At 40.5% G+C, this 23,757-nt stretch overlaps 1 protein-coding gene across 1 annotated transcript in view; it reads right to left on the bottom strand.

Annotated features, from left to right (window-relative positions):
* Positions 1–23,757, bottom strand: part of ltbp1 (latent transforming growth factor beta binding protein 1) — a 156,976-nt gene that overhangs the window by 8,329 nt on the left and 124,890 nt on the right. Inside the window, 9 exon segments of the mRNA XM_038737681.1 lie at positions 1,163–1,291; positions 4,484–4,573; positions 5,734–5,895; positions 6,459–6,596; positions 13,628–13,756; positions 15,299–15,427; positions 15,520–15,645; positions 18,260–18,382; positions 21,536–21,655. Of these exon segments, the coding sequence (XP_038593609.1) occupies positions 1,163–1,291; positions 4,484–4,573; positions 5,734–5,895; positions 6,459–6,596; positions 13,628–13,756; positions 15,299–15,427; positions 15,520–15,645; positions 18,260–18,382; positions 21,536–21,655 (1,146 nt within the window).

The raw sequence follows: 23,757 nt of genomic DNA, 5'->3' as shown, positions 1-23,757 counted from the left end.
AGGCAATAGTGTGGTTCCAACTTGGTGCAGTCGGGGAAAAGCAACTGCGGCCGCCGTAGTCGTTAAGTCAGCGCTGCCCAGCGCCGCATGAAGTCAAACACACCTTATACATCTGTGTAACCACTGCTGCCACCTGTAGTGCTAGGCAGAAACTGCTGCAGTATTTTTACTGTTTTTTCTCCATCGTATCCATCCATCAATTTGCATGATTCTTCCCAAGAAATGTGTTTAGAGCAGCATTTTACAGTGAAATCACTATTGAGTTAAGATCCTTTTATCAACTCATACTAGCTTTTTCCTCAGCTTTCAACCACATCACGTCTTCACAACACATTTTTAGGATTTATAGACTGTGCTGTCTTAAAGAGAGTGAAAGTTAATTTATCTTTGTTGTTCATCAAAATAATCTAAACTCAAGGTGCACTAACTAGGTTGTCTGGAGCAGTTGAAACCTCTGTGAAAATCTCTTTCTCCCTTTTCCTGTCACTCTACAGTAGCTACTGTTAGTAAAGGCAACAATGCACAAAAATAGTTTTTAAAGTGCTCAGGAGAACTGTATAAAGAGATGCAGAAAAAGCCAGGAAGGAGACCTTGAGTTAATATTATTTTAACTACTGCTCCCAAGGTCAATTTTTCTGCTCACACATATAATGTTAATGTCTTTTAATGTAGATTATTCTATTTAAAATATTTATAACCTTTTCAGGTCCTACACAAACCACACAGTCCTCTTCAGACATACTGCCCTACACTGTGAAAATATTCTAGAAATTCACCGCTGCCACAGAAACGTTTTGAGGTTGTAGTCTGGGCCCTGTTTTTGACAGCTTTACAGCAAAATTACAGCAGTGTAATTTAAAGTATTTAATGTGGATGTGCATTCCTCCTGGATCAGACACCAGTCCACCCAGCGGTTGGTCTCTTGCCGTAGTTACTTTGCTCTTTATTGTGCCATGCCTGATTATGTTGTTAATTTAACAGGTCAGCAAAGTGCTGGTCTGGTTTTGTCCTGGTCTGGTTATGTCTGGTACAACCTGGTGTTTTCAACATGCTGCAGGGAGAGCAGAGCATTCTAACACACTGACTCATATACACACTTTGTGTTGTGTGTAAAAGTCAAAGGAGGAAATGTTTAACATCTTTAACACAGTATCACCCTGACCTCTGCACTCCAGGTTGGCAGAGTCGTAGTCCTGTCCGGTCTTGCAGTAACACTCGTAGCTGCCCACAGTATCCAGACAGAAGCCTCCTTTACACACCTCCTGACCAAACAGTGTACATTCATCTGCATCTGCAAACAGGCAGAGTAGGCATTACATGTTACATGTTCACAGAGTTTATATTTGGCTTTCAGCCAAAGTGTTGGAGCCAGGAGTAACTGCTCCTGGCTCCAACACTCAGCCATGTGGCTCCAGGGTGGAGACACATGGCTGGGTAGCAGTAACATTAACATATTTAGATAGCATTAGCATACAGCAGAGATTGCCAGAAGGGAACATTGTTAGAACATTAAATATGGTCGAGGCTCCAAAGGCTGCTGTTTAACGCACGTACTTACCCACCAGCAATAAGAGAGTTTTAATCAGTTTTATCCCATCGACTTGTCTGAGCTTTTAAAAACAGTATCACAAATGAGAGTGTCCTCCAGCCCACTTGATGTAATACCTACAAAGTCTTTACTGAAAGTAATGGATTCTGTTGGGCCCCATTTGATCTCTGTTTTCATCAGCTCCCTATCTACTGGTTGTGTCCCTGATTATTTTAAAACGGCTTGCGTGAACCCACTTTTAAAGAAACCTGGTTTAGATCCCTCCCTCCCACATAATTTTAGACCAATTTCAAAACTGCCTTTTATTGCAAAGATTCTAGAAAGAATTGTGTCCAAACAGCTGCTCACTGTACTGGAAAATAACAAAATACTTGAAAAGTTTCAGTCTGGTTTTAGGAAGTACCACAGCACTGAGACTGCCCTGCTTAAAGTCACCAATGACCTTTTAATGTCTGCTGATGAAGGCATGTGCTCAGTCCTGGTACTCCTGGACCTTAGCGCTGCTTTTGACACCATTGATCACAACATCATGTTAGACAGACTGAGGCACTGGGTGGGAATCTCTGGTACTGCCCTAGAATGGTTTTCATCCTACCTGTCAAATAGGAAGTTTTGCGTGTCTGTAAACAACTATGTCTCTTCGTTCTGTCCAGTCAAATATGGTGTGCTTCAGGGGTCGGTCTTAGGACCCATTTTGTTTTCCTTGTATCTGCTTCCCCTTGGACATATTATCCATAAACATGGTATTTCTTTTCATATTTATGCTGATGACACACAAATATACTTGCCCGTCAGATCCACAGACCCTGGAATGCTGAGTTCACTTACCGACTGCCTTTGTGAAGTTAAAAAATGGATGTTTAATAATTTCCTCCAGCTGAACTATCCTTGTCATCAGGTCCCAGCAGATGGCAAAATCACATTAAGCCTGTTGCAAAGAACCTTGGTGTGTGGTTTGATAGTAATTTAAATTTCGGGCAGCATACCACAAAGCTTGTTCAATCATGTTTTTATCAACTTAGAAATATAGCAAAAATTCATTCTATGTTAACTTTTAAGGACACCGAGACCATTTTACACGCCTTCATCGAGGAAATCAGGTCGGCTTAGTCAGTGAACTCTTTTAAGTCCCTTCTTAAAACATACTTTTATATTAAAATTTTATATTTTATTTTATTTTACTTATTTTATATTTATCTTAAATGTGTATTTTAGTCTTTTCAATGTTTTCTTGCTTTTATCTTGTATTGTTTTTTGTATTATTGTCTCTTGGGTATTATTGTCTTTACACTTGTTAAAGCACTTTGTAACTTGTTTTGAAAAGTGCTCTACAAATAAAGATTATTATTATTATTATTATTATATCAATCAGCCCAACACAGTGTAGCCTGTGTTGCTTGTCAGTGCTCTCAGACTGTTTACGCTTACGAATAATCATCATTTTGTGTCGTCACATACAGGTTCAGAGTTGCACAACAGTAATATATCTATATATTCTATATATATCTATAAAATGCGATAAATTGCATTGTCCATGCCATGAACACTACTTTTTCTTCCAATGTAGGAATTTATATGAGCAAATTTTATAAAACTCCAAAAGATTACAGACTATAGCCCGTTGGACACTGTATTGTTGAGGCCGATACTGATATTGATATTTAGGAGTTGAAACAAATCCTGATAACCAGGGCAGGAACACCATGACAGCCAGAATAGTAATATTGCTGTCTTGTCACACTTGTTTGATGTTTGGCTATGTTAGCAAAGTTGCCGCAAAAAAACCCACATCTTTCATAATGTTGCTTTAAAAACTGGCACTCTCAATTGAATATTCAAGTCTCAGTTAACACTGGAGCTTGTGTGTAGAACATAGGTTGTGAATGTTTTGCAGAGAGCTAAAATAACAGCAAAAAGTAGAACTCTGAGCATAGTTTTTTCTTTTCATTTGGCTAAAGCTGGGTGTACACTGTAGTATTTCAGAAATCTTGTTGTTTAATTCCAACTCACACTGTACTATTAAATCGTATGTGACGTAAACACCAAAGCTCTCGATTTACATGCTCACACTCAACGTATATAAAATGGCCTGTTGGCAGCTATTCTGGCTATTGACAATTGTAAATAAGTAAAAATAAATAAATTAGTTTGAAAACTCAGAAACAGGTGGAAGTTTGTTTGCTAGCCATAATGCTTACAAGGCAGAAACATGAAGCCTTGATCATTGTGTCCTGAAAACCTCAAGTGGTACTGGTGTATATGGACTGGTAGGTAGGAAGACGGGGACAGCATGGCTTGTTCATTTTGCAGCGGGAATTGGAGGTAAGCTAGCTACGTTTCACTGTACGTGACACTGTGTTGTGTCGCCATGGCATTTTCAGAAGTTGTTCACCACATTGAGGAGGTTGTGTAAGACAAAAAGGTCCTGAATGTGGGGAATCGTCTCGTATCTCTGCTTCAACTGTGCAAAATTCCGTTCAGTTCTCGCTCCCCCCTGTACACTGCACAGCAAACAATGTTATTATGAGACCATAGACTGTATATAAGTATGAGACGGTTCACAGAGACCACAGTCTAGGTAATTAATGGGAAACATTAGTCTAGCTTCAATTTGAATATTCACTTAATTTTGTGCACTGGATAAAAGCTACACCAAAATCTATCATGAAACAGTTCTACTGTACATAGCAACATTTTTTTAGCAAAGTAGATCCTATGATGCACAACAAGACAATTGTTGCTGCAAAGACAGAAACGAGCACAGACAGTGATAATATCACAAGGGAACTGCAGTTCACTTTGGAACTTTAGAACATTACTGTTTGACAACTATTAAAGTGAGAACCATTAATCGGCACTTGCAGTTTGACTTGCACCAAAAGTGTGTTATTAACACAACAGACCTACAGTGGTGAAGAAGTAGCTTAGTCTTACCTTTGTAGCTCTCAGCTGTGGTTACTCCGTACAGCACGTCTCCGCTGGGAATAAAACCTCTTTTAGATGGACACATCTGATTGAACTGGTCTGAAAGGGAACAGACATGGAGGTACGGAGGTTTGGAGGTTAAGCGTCCATCGTGCGCTGAGGTGTGTGTTTGTGTGTACCTACAGTATATCATTTAGGGACACTTTATTAGGTACACTTGACTAGGAGGTGCTCCCAGAAGTTAACATAAGAATGGAAAGACAAGAGTAGTGTGTAGGTATCTGACAGCCATACAGGGGCAGCTAAAACTGGTGTGGTTTGATCAGATTTCCATGATCCATTTTTGAGTAACGCAGCCACATTTTGTACCAGCTGAAGCCAGTAAAGGGAACTCCAACTGAGGCAGGACAAGAATGAACTGCGAATGATGGACTGTGGTCAAGAAGACATACAGGGTGTAACTGTTTGGGCTTTGTGCTTTTAGTACCAATATGCACGGTGAAAATGAAAACAGATGTGTGAAAGTCAGTAAGAATCAGAATTCATCCAGAGATTTTAGCACCAGGATCCCTTTCTTTAAACATTGTTCTGAAAAAGGAATAGGTTTGAGAATTCATTTTGAGAAGTGAGTGTATTTGATTTCTGGCGAAGAGTCAGATGAGGTGATACATTAATAATATCCCCTCTATTAAATGCAGTATGAAACTAATGCTAACAGCCAGTAAGTTTAGCACAAACAGTGGAAACGGGGGAAACAGGAAGTCCTAAGGTCACAAAATTCACCTGTGAACACTGATTTGTGAACCAAAATGTAAAAATGACACAATGGATTGTGTGCTGGACTTTTTCTTGGCTGGGAGCAGTTGCAAGGCAATCAGCTAGACTTCCGAAAGTTACTGATGTTACTGCTACTCCTCACTTACAGGACATGTTGCTCTGAGCTGTAGATCCACTTTAAGGCAGCTTTGTTGAATAGAAAATTCCAGGTTTGTGCCAAATCATCAATCAAATCAAGCTAACATGTATTCACAAACAGGGCGCTGGTTTCCAGTTGATAATTGCATTTGCTGTGGTGCTGCAAGCTGCACACTTCTTTAAATTAACTCAGCACAGAAGCTTCATAATAGAACTACAGTTTATTAAGGTATAGATCTGCTGGTACACTGTGTTACTGAAATACACCTGTGTGTCTGGTAAAGAGTGTCTGTGTGTGATTGCCTACATTCCTTCCTTCTCTTACTCCTCCTCCTCTAACTCACCTGTGCCATTGACAGGACAGGGATGCACCTCACAGTTGTCACCCCAGCCGGCTCCCAAAGTGCAGCAGCACTCCTGCAGGGTGACGTGGCTGGTCAGCACACTCTCACACAGGTTCTCATCATTCAGACGATAGTAGCACTCCTTACGCTCCACTGATGACGCTGGAAGATGAATGACAGAAGAGAAGGAGAGAAGAATGAACACACAGCAGGACACAACGATAAGATGGGAAATAAAATGTTTTTAGCTGTCTGTCTAAAAATAAAGTTGATGAGAATCACTAGCTTCTCATCTTCCATGTATTAGAACTCCAAATACAAAATACTTAATTGGGCTCAGTGAGTATATCTTGATATTGGCTTTATTGGTTATATATTCTTAAATGTTGTTATAAATTCTTAAATATTTTGTTTGAATAAAATATCTTACATCCACAGTCATGTTTGGATTTGATTAAGGAGAAATGTATATCTTTGTGAGTGCAATTTTACATAATGTGTTAAATTGAAGCAGATGCATTGTTATTTATATGGGAGTCTTCTTTAGCAAGAAACTTTAACAAGAACATAAATTGCATTTTTGTCCCTGTCTACTGTTTAATGTTTGTGTATCTTTATTTATAGACTTCTTGAAGAAATAACATTGTAATGAAACCAGCCTATACACCTTGATGTCATCAGGTTCTTGTAAAAGATAATTTGTACAAGAGCTGACTGTGGGTCACCTGTGGGAAAGGGTTCACACTTGGCGATCATGACGTTGTAGTCCTGGCCGCTGGGACACACACAGAGGAAGGAACCATCAACGTTCACACACTGGGCTTCTCCACACACACTGCTCAGCAGCTCACACTCGTTCACATCTGTGGAGAAGGAACATAAGAGCGTGGTGAGAAATGTTATTTTGAATCAGGCTTAACCTCTTAACAATCATGACATAAGTGCATCATCATCAAGTGGGCACGTTTATTGGAAGAGCTTTAAAAAGTTTGTTTCAAACAGGGTAAGACTTCACACAGCTAAACAAGACGTGTGTCTTGCTCCATCCTCCTCCATATTTCCCCTACATTCTCCCTAACAGTGCCAGCAGCCCAGAACATCCACACATTGATCTGTTGCAATGATATACTATGTATACCTGAAAACAGTTACAGATGGGGTGACTACAGTAAAGTAAGTCCTTCTATTTAGTACTTGGTTTTAGAGTGATGCATTATGTTTGGCAGAGCAGTAATATGTTGGTTACCGTTGCATTTGTTGGTCAAATTCCTTTAAATATGAATATTCCATGGCCTGTTGAGTAGCACATCCTGACTTGTTGTTTTTGTGGCAGCAATACAAACTGCGCAAACACTTTAACTTTATTTTCTTTATCTTGAAATTCACTTGGCACATCTGTCTGGTATTTTCTTGCCCAGTGCAGAACAGTTTCATTCAAATGAGGCAGCTCAGTAATCAGTATTTTGTTGGAAACTGTGTCTAACACCGTGTCTGCTCTACTCTGTCAGTGCAGTGAAAGCAGCACATCTATACTGGATGTGTTCAGCCACAGTATTGCTTTGCTCTCACACACATTTTGTCACCACACAGTCCAATATACAGCCACTGAAGAAAATAGACTTGAAACAAAAAAATATGTTTTGGGTGGGTAACCACCACCCAAGTGAAACGCAAAGCGTTACGTGGCTAGAGTGGACAGCTCTACTGGCTCACTCATGAGCCAGATGAGTGAAAAATGTTGTATATGTTGATAGATGTGATTTGTTTTAATAAATTACATTTGCAATTATAATCATCTGTAAGCTCATATCTACTCTCTCAATAACATTCTCAGGAGCACAATGACAACACACAGTGCAGCAATAAAGGTTTCATCCTAGTCTTTTTTTTATATTAGTGCAGTTGTATTTACGAAAATAGCAACAATGTTCAAAAATGTCCAATCTCCCAGTGAAAGCTAAAGAGTAGGCAAATTCAATTTAAGTTGTATTTGGCTTGTGGGAAGCAAAGCAGGCCTGACCAAGGGGTATTTTGGCCTGAGGTCTTGATATGAGGTGTAGCTAACCACCAGGGAGACAGGGTTCTGGTCCTCCGCTGGCAGTTTCTTAAGTTTTGTTTTACTGTGGTGAAGTCTTGTCCTTTGTCAGTGCTGTCAACACAGCATCCACTCCTCCCTGGCCACGCCTCCGGACCACCCACCTGTGTTTGGGCTCTAGTCTTCCCCATTTTCGGCAGGTTCTACATCTTTTCTTATCTGGTTCCAGCATCAAATGCCAAGCCTATCTGATCCGTCACTCAAGCTGATAAAAGCTGCTTTGTGAATTTATTTGAGCAGTCCGCCTCTGTGTCTCTCTATTGTACTGTTGATATGTGTGATTGTTAGCTCTGAAGGTAACTTAGGTCCATTAGAGTGTGTGAATTAATGTTAACATGTATGTGGCATGTGGTTTAGCCTTTATTTTCAAACATCTTTCTTTTCTGCTCCACACGTAGGTAATGTGACTGTCTAGCTGAACACTAGGTTTTATGGGTTACTGCTAGAATAGGCTTTAATTTTCTTTCCGGTGTAGTTAGTCACTTAAGGTCTGCTCTGGTTAGGAAGCATGTTGTTTATTTCATGATGTGGCGCCACCTTTAGCCCCTCCTCTTTATGCCTCGCCTCACCTGACTCCTTTTTTTGTTGATCATATGGTATTTAACTGTTAGAAACTTGAAAACTTTGCAATTTATATTATTGTCAGTACACTAAACAATAAACAGCAGCGCCTGCTTGACTCACCAGCATTAAGATTCTTCCTTATCCTAGACTCATGCAGGGTTGTAACACAGATTTACACCTTGCATTAAAATGTGTGTGGTATCCAGATTGTATCTACATATGATATTAACCTGATTACATTTACAGATGGTATTGCCCCAGTTCACATTAAGATCCAATCGAGATCTGCTACCGACTGCTCTGTCCAGCTCAAACAACCCAATGTCACATCCTTCTTCTTTGCGCGGGTCCAAAAAATGCTCTGTAACTACAGGCTGTATAATAACTTTGTGAATGAGCTGGCTTTTCCATCATGATTTGTTTTCCTCCATGGGTTATACATTCATGTCCTCTCAGTAATAAAGTAAAACTTAAGTTCCAACTGGCATAGATATGGTGCTTTGATAAATAAATACTTTAATAGCGGTTCTGAAATAGATCTCAGTCATGGCAGCAACAGTTACTCACATAATCACTTCTGCTTTAGTGGTTTTGCCTGCAAACAAAGTGTGAGTTTTTTGCAGCAATGCTTTATTTCGAGTTGAATTGAGAGCTTTTACTTTAAAACCTCCTGGCGAGAGTCTTGTGCTTTACCAACTGAGTTAACTCAACATTGTAACATTCAGTTTAAATATTAGTCTTATGTTCTCATCCACCATCTAATGGATAAAAAAATTGCTCCAATGCAAAACTTATTTGCCGACCCGCGCTGTATATTATTACTTCTTCTTCTTCAAGATTCTAGAAGAAGAAGAAGAAGAAGAAGAAGTGACGAAACGCGCTCTGTAGGCTCATTCTAAGGTAAGAAAACATAACTGTGCATTATGTAAGGTCTTTCTACACCACTGAAAATATAGCTGTAGATCTTATGTTGCATTTTTGTCAATAGATGCTCAGAAATATAACACACTGAACCTTTAAGCTGCAGTCAGTCACACCTGGGAGTGTGTCATCGAGTTCCTGCTGCCTTTGACTTAGAACTCAATGGATAATTTCAATCTTTTCCTTTAGACTGGTTAATAATTGCCGTTTGTCCAACTGACCTTAAGGCTGAAGCAGACCTAGTAGCAATGCTCCAGTATTTCTTCCAAGGAGAGTATGCAAATGTTTCTCTAAGATGCCAAGTGACATAAAACACTAGACTACACTGGACATTTTGCATTTCCCTTTCACCATCTTGGTTTAGGGATAAGACTAACTGTAAACAGAAGAGAAGCATTTACCTCTTTGGATCAGTAAGAACTTGTGAATCATCAGCCAAATATTTGTAAACTTATTGTTGGGTTTTCGAAACCCAATAAAAATATGTCAAACTGGCAATTTGCTTCTATGCCTCCTTGGGGCGATTGTATAGAGAGAAGAGACATGGGAAGAGATGAAGGTGAAGAGAGAATCTCAGACGCAAGAAGGAGAAACCACAGGAGGAGGAGACAAGATATTGGGAGTAGACAGAATAAAGCAGTGTAAAAGTAAGGAACTGGAGAGAGGAAGCCAGAGAAAGTTGGCTGATAAGAGGAGAGGAATAGATGGAGGGGAAGGAAGACACACATCCTGAATGGTTTGTGGTACACCGCCATTGTTGGTTTTCAAGGATCGCGTGTGTGTAAGTGAGTCCATCTGTGCTAGCCACAGTACAGTGAGGGTTTAGTGGTGAAGAGGAGGCAGCTGGCTGGACTGAACTTGGGTGGGACCCAGCAGCACTGCCAAAGGAAAGATGGGAAGTGTGTAAGAGTGTATAAAGCACATATTGTATTGAGAGATGTGAAGTTGAGCGTGTTGGTAGTTCTGGTTCTGTATTTTATGGGTCTGTGTGTGTTTGGTGGAGTTGGTCACTGGGAGAGTGTAAGTGGGGGATGTTTTCTATCAGGGTTCTGCAGGGGGAAGTCTACTCTGACAGTCCTTCCTGCTGGAGGAAATTGGACTAGATGGGAGCTACAGGGGCCCAGTTATCCTGGGGAAAACCACCAGCACCCATCAGCTTACACTCATTCCAAACCAAACTTGAGGAAAACCGCTGATTTTCAACATGGGATGATGTGTTCACAATACCTGGCAATGCTGCTTTCACAGATTATCTAAGAGAAACAGCTGAGGCCAAAGGTAACAGGAGGGCTAATACCCCAAATTTTCAGATAATGGTTGGGGCCTTCAATTACCTCAGCTAGAAAAAAATCTTGGGCGTCATTTACAAACTTTGTGTACGCTTTCTCAGCATACTTTGAGATATATACAAAATAAAGTTGACAGGGGAATGTGCAGTCCTAAACGGAAACTTTGACCCATGCGTACGCACAATATGTGAGAAACAGGAATCTGCGAATCCGATGGCGGAAGGATGAAATTGAAGAAACGCTCACAAATTGATACCATTTTGTAAAATAAATAGAAATATTACCTCTTATATGTTATACACTTAATTAGCAAAAACAGTCATTCTTAACATGAATAAACAAACACCTGTTTGATTGATACTTCCTAACGTGCACAATAAAAAAAATTGGATCATTTTCTTTAATTTGATCTGTAATTAATACTTGCATGCAGTGACATTTATTCTCATTAATAAGGTGAACAGTAGGACAAATCATGTTTACACTGATTCCGTTTTTGATGCCTCAGCCGAGCAAATACATACAGTGCGTAGCTCGGCATATTATTATGACACGTTTGTTGCCTAATCCCCAGGCATTTGAGCTAAACACTGAGCACGGGGTGTGGGTGGGATGAAGTATAGAAAAATATAACACTTGTTAGGAGTTTGGTTTTTGTGTTCATGTCTTTCCTGTTTAAGTCTGTTTTAGGTTCTGTGTTTCTCTGTGTATTCTTGTTCAGTTAGTTCCTAGTCCTGTACATTAGTTAATATCTTTTGTGTTTGTTTACTTCTGGTCTTGTGTTCCCGGTTTTGTCTTGTGGTCACTTACTGGTTCTGTTTAGCCCGTACTTGTGCATTCTTGGTTATTCACCCATGTCTGCTTGTCTAAGTGTTCTCTCTGTTACCCCCTGTTGTCTCTGCCTGCCTGCATCTGTTTTCCTGCTGTCTCTCTGCCTCGTTAGCCCTGATCCCGCTCACCTGTGTTGCTGCTCATTAGTCCCTGTGTACATGTACGCCTGCTTGTCTCTCCAGTCTTTGTCACGTCCTTGCGTCTAAAGTTGAGTGTTCCTGCCTGTTCCTTGTCTTCCTAGTTCTGGATTATTCCCTGTGTTTTGGATTGCCTTGTGTTCTGGACTACCTTTGTTGGACTTTGCCTCGAGCTCCTTCTAAGCCTGTTTAAGTTAGTTTTTTGAGTTAATAAAAATTTCTGGACTGCAACCTCCTCGCCTTGCCATTGTCTGCATTTGGGTCCTCGCCCCAGTCTGCACTCAGCGCCCCAATCCATGACAACACTATTTATTAAGTAGTCTTATTTCTTTTAACTCCTTGGTAACCTTGTTAATTGAGATGGAGTCTCTTTGCCTTTGTAGGACTACATCTACACGGCCACTGAGGGGTTGAGACTCAGGAGGTGCAGTGGAGATCGCGGGGCTGGGTGCACTCAGCTCCTGCTCAGCTGCAGCACCACTGACCCGGCTGCACCGACTACAGAAGTTTCTTGTGTGAATACATGTTTTAACTTAACTTGATTATAAAGGCACTGGGTTTACTCACTTTTCAATCGAGATAATACAGATTACTTGGGTCATTCGATGCATCTTGCATATCTGTGTCTCCCTCCACCTCGGGTCACTACTCAGGAGGGATTCTCATTCCTTCAAGTCGCTTATCAAGGGGGTCTGGCTCTGGTGGTCCTTTTCCTCCGGTGTACAAACACTCTGTCTGTCTGTCTATGTGTCTTTTGGCTTCTACTTAATGCCAGACCACTTCTTTTTTATTTAGGAGAGGAGAGACCTTCTGAGCCAGCAGCATTCATTAGTCCGTCACATGCTGCCACTCTTAAGCCCTTTTGGCATTTGTAAAGCCCACAGTGTCCACAAACAATATATTCTCTCTTGATTCAACCTAGCTTTTCTGTCAGACTGCGCTGACATTGTCTGTATTTATAAATATTAATCAGTGGAGGTTCACTGACTGCTTATAAGCAACTGTGGATGATAAGAAGGTGCAGCAAATTCTGAGTTGTTTGTGATTTATAAAGGGAAACTGGCATGGGGTGTGCATCCGCACTGTGATATGAATCTGAATATTTTTTTGCATAAGCCCTTTCTGCTACTTTGCTACTTTGGAACTTGTGGTACATGTTTCTATGGCAGTTAGCACTGAAGAAAGATGGAATTGCTACAAGAAGTTAAAGATTCAGTCTATGTGGAAGGGCTATGTGTAGGTGTGCTACATAAAATGTCACCTTAAGTGTAAGCAGCGGGCGAAGTTAAAGTATGAGTTGATGTAAAAGTATTGTTTGGAGTTGAGGTCATTGTTGAAGTATAAGCACACAGAGTACTAACCAGCCCCTGTGGCCTTACAGTCAACCACACATTCAGTAGCAGGCCTGTCCAGTCAAAAAACTTTTGATAATGTAAAAAGCCAAAAAGTGACCTAGTGATGCTCTCCGCCTGTCGCACGACCCTAGCCTTACAAGTTACGGCCCCTCGAGTCTCCTTGCCCCCAGTAGGGTAGCTTCACCATAATTTCTGGAAAGATGCTTTAGTGATATTTATGTCCCCACCAGCCTGGATGCAGTGATGTAGCAGCCTTCCATGACGAACCCCGCCCCTTTTAAGGCATCAGTCTCAGGTGATTCCATCCAACAATGCTGCTTCATTAGTGCAAAGTCAGGGAAGGAAACTGCTTTGTCGTCATAATTGACATGGCTGGTGTGGAGTGTTTCATTGTCTGTGAAGAACTGCTGTTCTACATCTTTGTTTGTGAATGTATTGACATAATTTGCAAACTATAAGCTGTCAGCATATGCTTTTAAGTTAATGTGTGTCTGACTGTCCATCCATCCATCCATCGTCAACTGCTTATCCTGTGTACAGGATCGTGGGGGGCTGGAGCCAATCCCAGCTTACATTGGGCGAAAGGCAGGGTACACCCTGGACAGGTCGCCAGTGTGTCTGACTGTATACATTTCAAAAGTGAATACACTATAATACAATAGCTTCAGCTTAAAATCTACATACCAAAACTGCAACACTTACCCACACAGCTTTGGCCATCCTGGGTCTCCTGGTAGCCCTGGTCACAGAGGCATCGGAAGGAACCCAGTCTGTTCTCACAAAAACCATGAGGGCCACACATTGTCTCATTGAGCCCACACTCATCAATATCTAGGGAACAAACAAAGCCGACAAATGTCAAATACTTTTTTACTTTAGTGATGTGTTCCATCTTTTCTTTTCCAGCCTCTGTATTATACGGCTCTCTAACATTGTATTTTGTTGTTGATGATTTCATTGTAGAACACTTTAAAATGCACTGTAGTGCATGAACATCTGCTAAACAAATACATGCTGATTGTTTGCAGACTGAAAGTCACACACACACACACACACACACACACACACACACACACACACACACAACTTCTCCTCTGTTTTCCTTTATTTCCCTCCAAACGGATTCAAGAAGGGAGATGAAAGGTAAAAACTGAATGCAGTGAATCAAACATAGTACTGCAATTGAAGCAGCTGGTGTTTTATAAAGGTAGACACTCAAACACACACACACACACACTCACTTGAGTTTGAGCCAACTGCATAAATCATGAGGCAGAGAGCAACAAATATCCCTCCTTGTCTAGACAGCCAGCTCAAAGGCTTCCTTCTGTTTCTTTTCCTCTCATTTTTTACTTTTCTCTCTCTATTTTCTAAGGCAGGGAAGGCATTAAACAGCTCTGGCACAGACTCCTGCCGGGGTGGAGAGAATCAGAGCAGCATACATGCAAAAGAAATTGAAGATTTTCGTCCTATTTTTCTTTCATGTTTAAAGGGAAGTGACAAAGGGGTAGAAATTGAGGAATGGAGGATGAAGAAGGCAATGGAAAAAATGGATGGAAACAGATATTAACAACTGAATCTACTATGTTGGTGTACATTTTGAAAAAGGAAATCATATGTCAATATGTTACTATTGATTTTTATAACATTGAAACATTTTCTTCAGTGTGTATACTGAAGCTGCATTTATCTAGAATAACATTTCAAAGTACTTGTGTTTATTAAGGATTATGTTTATCCGTAGCACCAGAGCCACAGCAGCATACTCTTCTAGCCAGTTCCTTCAAAAGGTCATGACAGGTTTGAAGCATCCTGATATAGTTCAGCCAGAAAAACTCACATCAGAAATGTTGGTGAAAATGGAAAACTACTTATATGACTTGGGGGAACGGCTCTGTTATCTGGGAAACCCCCTTGCTGTTGTGCAATACAGTACAATAACATTTTTCCTTGACCTGAGTGGAGGACGTCATGATGTGAAGGAGAATTTATGAGACAACCACGGTGCTAAGAGAATCCAACTGCACCTACACTAGGCTACATAGAAAACAAAACAATTGGGAATTGTGGGACTGCATTCTGTCCTTTCCTTTCATAAAGGATGGCCTAATGCACCCTATGCTAAAGGATATAATAAAAAGCAGTGAAACACCTTTCCTTAGCATTTAGAGAATTTGACGAGCTCTTATCGTGGCTGCCACTTAGATACTGTTAGGAACCTTCCTAAGCAAAGAAAGACTATTCGACCAGTTAAAACCTTCCTATAAAGGTTGAACAGACAACCTGTAAGTTCAATCAAAAGGTCAGCATCAGCATGCTGATATTTTCACAACCCTAACCATTGTGTTCCTCTTCTTTGTAGTCGCAGCTTACCATCACAGGTGGGTGTGTCGAGGTTGGCCGTGAATCCACTCTCACACACACACAGATAGGATCCCTCTGTGTTGAGACACTCGCCATGGGGGGAACAGAGCTCCGGTTCATCCACGCACTCATCAATATCTGGACAGAGACAGAGACAGAAACTGAATGTCTAAATCCCAAATCAGAAACCCGTCTGGTGGTGGAGGATGTAACCCTGATGCAGAGCTCACCTCTGCAGCTGGTGCCGTTGACCTGTCGGTATCCCCTGGGGCAGGTACAGGTGTAGGAGCCCATGTTGTTAACACACTCCCCGACAGCCTCACAGGGCCTGGGGTCTTCTAAACACTCATCCACATCTGGAACATAGAGAGGAGGCCTTTTAGGTTGAAACCAATATTTAGAGAAAGAATTAAATTGAGAAGAATTAAATAAGAGAAGGATATCATTCCTGACAAAAAATACTTTTTGCTTACATTGACAAATAGTTGCTAGGAGCACTCATTTTTGTAAATGTCTTCATTGATAAATTACAGCTGGATTACATATTAAAGTACATTAAGGAGTGCAAGTGATGAATTGATTTATTATTCCTTTGGTTTGCAGCAAGAATTTAATGATTCTAAATATTTTCATTTTTCATTTACATTTAATGTGACACTTTGGACCAGAAATGTAACAATATAACAAATGGTTATAAAGCATTCCTAATAATTAATATCTATTTGGACAATAAAAGCTGAGAATACAAATAAAAAAGGAATGCCACTTCCAAATGTTTGATTAAAATCTGTACTCTTAATTCAGTTTCACTTCAGATATTTATTTCTCATTTAAAACGGTATTTTCTTTTTAAATTCCATTATGTATTTAGGTATTGATTGTTTTATGTTGTTTTTAAGTTTTTGTTTAGTGATCGGTTAGTATATTCATTTGTATATCTTTTAATAATTATTTTTATTGTCCATTTAAATGAAATACCTTTAATTTATTTGTTTATGGACATTAATTAATTTATACAATTGTTTATTTATTACATTTTATTTCACAAATTCAGTGAATATCTCCTCACAGATGAGATGTGTGACTTGCTGTGTTGCTCTTTATCATGCTATTTGTCATGGTGTTGGATTTTTCCAGAATTGTATAACTCACCTTCAAATCCAGATTTTTTTGTCCAATTAGATATCAGTTAATTGAATGCTTTATAACTATTTCCATGATATTTGTGGCCCTCTATAAAATATATTGTTAGATTCTTCATCCTGTCACTTGACATCTGTTTTTGATGTTAACAGATTTGCACACATGTGCACATGCATTATGTTGTGATATAATGTAAAACACGTTTGTTACAACAAAGTTTGCACACTCAAGCCTGAATTTTCTTTTTAGAACTGATGACATACCAAACCATAATTTGCAGACAACACAAGTAAGCTGGATCATTCAGCCTTCTTTCTTTTTTCGGTGCTACTGTGCGTAGTGATCTATGTCTACAACATTTTGGACATGTCTTCAATCAGCAGTGCATTAGAACATTTACATTTATCTGACGCTTACAATCGCCTCTGGAGCAACTAGAATTGAACCCGGGTCTCTCACATCAAAGGCATGTTTCTTATCCATTGTGCCATCACCACCACATAGAAGCATAAAACAGATATTTACCATAGCCACATTTTCCTGTTTGACATCTGCAATAAATCACGGTGTCAGGTGAGACAAAGAAATAACTATATATTTAGATAACTGAATTTCATTAACACTTACAGCTTAGTACAACAACAAAATTATACATTGCCCTTTCTGGTTTAAATAGAGACCATCAGACTGAAGTATAATAATGTCCATCCATCTTTTATATGAAAATAATAAGCAAAAGATGCAAAAAGGGGAGTTCTCTCAAAAATGTACCAGGAGCAGCAGTTCGCTGTACTTTAATATATATATTTTGAGGACTTTTACACCCATAATATTAACGTAACCATTGTTTAGCCTATAGGGTTTTAGCCTGTAAATAAAAAATCACATTCATTATTTTTATATTATAAAGAGAGAAGACAAGAAATAATAAGATACAATGGATGCTTTACTGGATAATGTGAATTTCATTTCTTCAATTAAAACTATAGCAAGCAGCAGTATCACACAATGATCATGTATATTTTACAATATGACACCATAAAACAAAATCAACACACACACACACGTGAACTATAAGCCATTCGTAGTTAATAAAGTAATGGTGCTTTCACACCAGACCTGTTGGGTTTGGATTAAACGGACATTTGCCCATTTGGTACAGTTGCTGTGAATCAAATTCTGGTGCAGACTTAACAACTGGACTGAGACTGGAGCGTCTCGGTCTGTTACCGGTCAAACTCTGGACGTTTATTTGTGTTGTGAAATTAAGGGTCAGGTTATGCTTGAAAAGAAAGAGGACGTGCTTTCTGACCACATCTAAAGGCAACAGGGATTCTTCCTTATCCGAATGATGCAGAATGTTTTTTGGACAGTCGCTCTTGAGAGAGACATTCATGTTGTTGACCTTGGTTGCTCACATGAAAAGTGACTGGGATAGTCATGTCAAGAATAAAGAGAGAGAGCTGAAATAGTTTAAACCCTGGCCCATTTGGGAGGTGGTTTCTGAAGCTATTCAACCAAGTTGGAGGCAGTTCTGATGGAGTATACTGAGGCCTTAAAGCAGACCAACCACAGGATTTAATGATAGCAGATTGATTCAGAAATGAAACTATTTCTGAATCAATCTGCTGATGGTGAACTATCTCTCGATCTATCTAAGCAATATAGCACATATGCACATCACCGCCTACAGGTTCCCGTGGTCTGAAAGCTGTTTTTATATTGTAAAGAACATTGTAACTGTTGTTTTGAAAAGCTCCCAATAAACACATTTTATTATTAAAATTATAGTACTGTCCTTAAAATGTGATGGTATATATATCATACCATCACAGTGGTCTCCAGCTGGGGACACTCTGAAACCTGGCCCACACAGACAGATAAAGGAGCCTTCAGTGTTCTGGCAGTGGCCTCTGGTACAGACCCGCTGATCCTGGCACTCATCTATATCTGAAACAACACAAACAGTAGAACAACCACATCACATAAACAGAATGCAAAGTTCACGAAACTGATTTCTCTAACTCTGGCAGTAATTAAACAATGTGCAATAAATTATCAGATGGAAAATTATACATTAATGTTTAAGTTAAGTGCTATAAGTACCATTTGTACACAGTAATGAACAAGATGCTTGTACTGTATAACACTACATCTCATATACTGTAGAAGCAGTGAGGGGATTGATTTATAGCCTGAGTGGTACACAGTGTTGAGCGCTGATCTAATTAAATGCTCGAGGGCTTAACACTTAATTGGAGTGGCATATTATAATTGGTCAATATTCCATTGATATACAATGACAATATTAAATGGTCTTTAATAATTAAACTTTGTTTATGTGGCACCAAAATCTACTCTAATTGATTATTGAAATTCCATAATTTGTTGATCCAGAACCATGACCTCCAACGACACCAGAGGTTTTAGTTCCCTCACTTTCGCCATTACAGATGAGGTATGCAATCCTAAACCATTGCATGTCTTTTTGTCCAATTCAGCAAATATCTCCTCACGGTCCGCTGCTGTTTGTACCCGCCCTCCAAAGGGCCCCGACTGAAATGCAAGAATTGAATAATTTACCAACTTTTAAAATAAACTAAACCTTCTTAATTCACTCTGTGTGCGGACAGGAAGAAGGGGTGCAGCAACCCCGACAGCACCCCTAAACGCATTATAAAAACCATCGAAAAAAGTGGGATGCAGACTCACAGAGAGAGAGACAGAGAAAGAGAGAATATATGAACAGACAGATGACATTGAGATGAATCCCAATGTTCCTCTGCAGCTCTGTGGTGTATCAGTGAAGTGTCTTCACTCCACTGCAGACTGGAGTCTCTGCTGACAGTGACAGACAGACGTCTCCTCAGTGAAACGTCTGGATCCTCACTAAGCTGTGTTGGTAGAAACTATCATGAACTTGTCGTGGGTCACATCTCTCCCTCTTGTCCAGGCCCTGTCTCTTCCTCTTCATCTCCCTCAGTTCCCATGCATTAGTTCCTGCAGCTGACTGCAGTTGCTGTGGCTGCTTTGACATCCAGTATGTTGGTGTTCAAGTTAGCTGTCTGCTGTAGTGTAAAACGCTCTCACATTGTTGTCAATGGTTGTTAATAACACAGTATACCCTCCAACCAAGACACCACTAGACCAGAGCTTAGATCTGTCTTTAGTGATGTTGCCTCATTCTGAGAGCTAAGCAGCAACTTGTGAGTAGCTGAACTAATTGCCAGAGTTACAAAAATAAAACCCAAATTGTAAATAAACAATAACAAAACAATAAAAAATGTGGTCAGTGGTGCATTTCCACTGATCCCTTTTCTTTAGTATAAACTTGTTTTCAGGTGTAAAAATAAAGAACACATTGTATGTATGTGTATAAGAAGTAGCTAAAACACATTGCACACACACACACACACACACACACACACACACACTCCAGACGATGTGACATTTCCCTGAGTTTGGCAGTGTCATGTAAACATCTGTGAGCTGGGTTATTAACTTCTATAAAGGACTCTGTTGCATGGCCTAATTATTTCCTCTCGCCACCACCACCACTCACTGCCACCCCACTGTGGCTTGGCTCGCCTCGTGTGGTGTGAACAGTCAAAACCTCACGGCTAACCCTGTGTCACATGGGACACAGGAGCAGCGAACTACTGAAAGAGGAGAGATGGGCACACCTTAGGTTTCCAGGAAAACGTCTGCCATACTGTGTGCTTTGGAATGCTTCGCTGGCTTTATTGCTTGATTGTTGCGATATTTTATTCTGCATGGGTTTCCTGGACTCCTTTCTATATCATTTGATGCTAGACGCTTGCTCTCGCCTCTGTTTGCATTGTTTTACTGAGATTCTTGTTGGTTTTTTTACTAGACATTATGAGCAGCAGCTCCTGGATACTTCTTCTATAAATAAGACTGTGATTTATTTAGATAAAGTAGACCATTGCCATATTTTATGACTTTTATGAACTCTCCAGAACTACATGAGCACGGACTACCAACAGCATAAGCCTGTACTGCAGTGACTGGAAACGTTGTATTTAATTAGCAGCACGATGCCCCCCCCCCCTTCTCCCTGGACAACTTCCATAAACATCTACAAAAAATTGCAGAGCTGGAAAACAAAATCCACCGGTTGGAAGTGAATGTGAAAGTGAGCAGAGTGCGTGGGAATACTTTACCATGGACTCAAAGAGCATGCTAACACACAGGACTACCAAGAAACAAGAGGCCTGTGTACCGGGTAATACATTTACAAGTCCCTGGAACTCTCTTGGAGCAAAGCCTGGGAGTAAATCATTTCCTTGGGAATTGGAAGGAAGAGTACCAGGCAGAGCCTTGAGATTTGTGAAGCAACTGGGTAGTTATCATCATGGTCATCCAGGCAGAGCCCCTCTTGAACCCCTGTTCTTGGTAGGGTACAGTCGTGGACAGCTGCAAGTGGGAGAGTTAGCAACAAACCTTCCCAACAATCAAGTGTTCACCTGCAGAACAGGCTTGCACCACTGCTGCAGGACCCTGTAGCTCCATCTGATGACCTGAAGCAACAGTCTGACGTGTTGAAACGGGACTTTATTGATCTGTTGAACAGAGGCAGCTCTCTGAATGCTGAGGAGTTTTTGTGTTCATAGAGGTAGTGCTTGCAAGACTTTATTTCCAAATGTTACTCCAACACAACAAACTCCTCTCTACAGTTCTGACTCACGTTTCCACTGTCGTCTCCCTGCAACAACTCTCCTCTCTTGAGATTTCAGAGAGAGAACTGTCCTAAAGCGAGACTTCAGTTTCCTCATAAAAACAAAGGGTGTCACCAGGAGTCCCTCTTAGGGGATTCCTTTCCATGATGTAACAGTCTAAACCTGTCTGTGGCAAAAAAAAGCATTTGTTGTGCCGCCGTTGAAGCCCCAGCAGCCGAATATAGACCGAAATGACCCTTTAAAGCGGATGTATGTTGCCTTAACAAGTCAGGAGTAAAATTGTTCAGCTCTAACCTATTTTACTTCCTGCGTCACGCATCTGTTCCTTCCAAGGGCAAGAGACAGTACATAGTGTACGCACACACACACACACACACACACACACTCAGAGTGTTAGACTTACCAACACATTGGCCTCCCTGTGCCAAGAAGCCATTAGGACAGGAGCCACAGTTGTAGCTCCCCGGCACGTTGAAGCAGATACCAGAAGGACACACTGTCCTGTCTGCACATTCATCGAAATCTGTGAAAGAAAAAATGTATTTGTGAAACTTTGCCTTTTGTGGTTCAGTTTTAGTTTTATCAGGCGTGCTAGTGAGTTCTCTGTCCTGACATTAAAGATTTTAAGATTTCTTTAAAAGTGTTCACAACAAATGTCACAAAGGATGCACATATAGAACATACACCCTCATGTTGAGTGATATAACAGTTAAGATAAGACAGCCACCACTAGATTGTATTTCATAAAACTACACAACAAAAGTAGACCACAAAATGAACACAATGCAATCAACTCACAATTCAACTCCGAGTTACGCTTCAGTTTACTTTTCCATCCAGTTCAACCAAAGTAGCAACATAAATCCAGTTCATCACATACACAGTTCAAACCAGTTCATCAAAGTAGCATACAGTAACGAGACGGTGCAACCTGGTAGTTGCAGGTTGTCACAATATCTATAAAGCAAACATACATAGCCAGGACTTGATGACACCCTCTAACACATGGTTATGGTTAGACAAAGACTGGTAGGTTCTGGCCACTTGGGGACAGCGGAACAGTTGTCTATTTACACATCCAGCAGACATGGAGAAACATTAGCGGCCCAGCTAGAATATCCTCTCTCTTTTCAGCTCTGCTTGGTCTCCACCTGAGGTTACCAGGTTCCTGAGCAGTAGAGTAGGGGGATAATTCTCAGTGCGTTCATCACTACAAGCACCACTTTACACTACACACGAAACACTGTTAATGTGTCGTAAAACGTTGATTCGTGCAGCTTTAAAGTAAGGGAAAGGTTGTGGCTGAAAAAAGAAGCAATCAAAGGGGAATTAAATTAAAGGGGAACTCAAATCAAAGACAGTGAGACCTCTGCAGCCTGCTCCTCATCTCTGTTTGAGGCTAGAGGCTCAAAGCCTAGCTACGAGCATAATACACCTGAATCTCAGACTAAACTGCGTGTGATGACCCCTCCGTTCCACTAGGTGTCCCTGTGTCCTTTGTTTTGATCTTTCCCTTTTGTTTGCAGGCTCAGGGTCAGGGCGGAGGGTCCTCATCACTTTCATGGGTCACACCTGGGCCTTACAAAGCTCACCACCACCTTCCCACGGGAAGATCCTCTCTTCCAATCGCAGGCTGTTCTGGTTTGTTTGTTGCAGATATTCACACATGCTTACATTACTGACTGATGACTTCCACGTTTTTTCCGTTCTTATTATTTTGGAAATAAATATGCTTGTTCATAGCTTGTAAGATTGTCTGGTCTCCCATCTTTGTCGCAGCCTAGGAGCTGGGCTAAAAGTTTGGGGAAAAAAGATTATGTCTGCTTCTGCTGGTTCAATTTTGATACTTAAAATAAGTGTCTAAAAGCTAAAATGAGGAGTGCTCTTTTAATAATAAGACAGAACCGCGACACGCCTATCACCACCCTGACCTCCACATCATTACTTGCAAATCTCCCCACTGAGAGTTGACACTGGATGTAAGTCACGCGCCACAGAATCATTCAGTAACAACATAGAATCAGAAGACCCTGTGCGCAGGAGCCATTTCTACATGACGACAACAAACAGAAGGGAAAGTCAAAGGAATTTAATCAATTAATTTTTATAATAACAAGGTGTCACATGTCCTCGGCTTTATAGAACTTTATAGTAAGCTTCAGCTCATTGTTCATCTTTACCGTTTTAGTTCAGGCTCACAGCTCTCATTCTGTCACTTGTGGCCACAGCTGGCAGGTGTTTTCAGCGAAAAGGCTCTACAAACACACTGTACACTATAAAGTCTAATCTCCATGTCTAAGCTTCCTTTGGATGGATGACTGTAGTGACTCTTTAATCTCTGAAGCTTTGACTGAATAATAGCGCCCGTGCAGACAGGTCCAGGAGTCAAATATGTATGGTAGGAATGTCTGCTTGGTTGGCTTTGCACCACAGTGTAATGACTCTTTTTTAGGATTTTTAGGATGTGTCTAAGAACTTCTACTCTTGAGCTTGTTTTTTATTGATCTTATTAATAGATGCCTTGATTGCATTTCCCCAACCATATAAACCTCTCTAAGAAGTCATAATCTGATCCCTCATCCTCCACAGCTGAGGAGAAGAGATTTTATTGCAGCTCTGGGGAAA

Source organism: Micropterus salmoides, unplaced genomic scaffold (assembly GCF_014851395.1).
Source record: "Micropterus salmoides isolate LMB-PRFRI ecotype aquatic unplaced genomic scaffold, ASM1485139v1 Ms_hic_scaffold_22, whole genome shotgun sequence".
NCBI classification, from domain to species: Eukaryota; Metazoa; Chordata; class Actinopteri; order Centrarchiformes; family Centrarchidae; genus Micropterus; species Micropterus salmoides.
The sequence above is the reverse complement of the archived record's forward strand: the minus strand, read 5'-3'. Positions and strand labels throughout refer to the sequence as shown.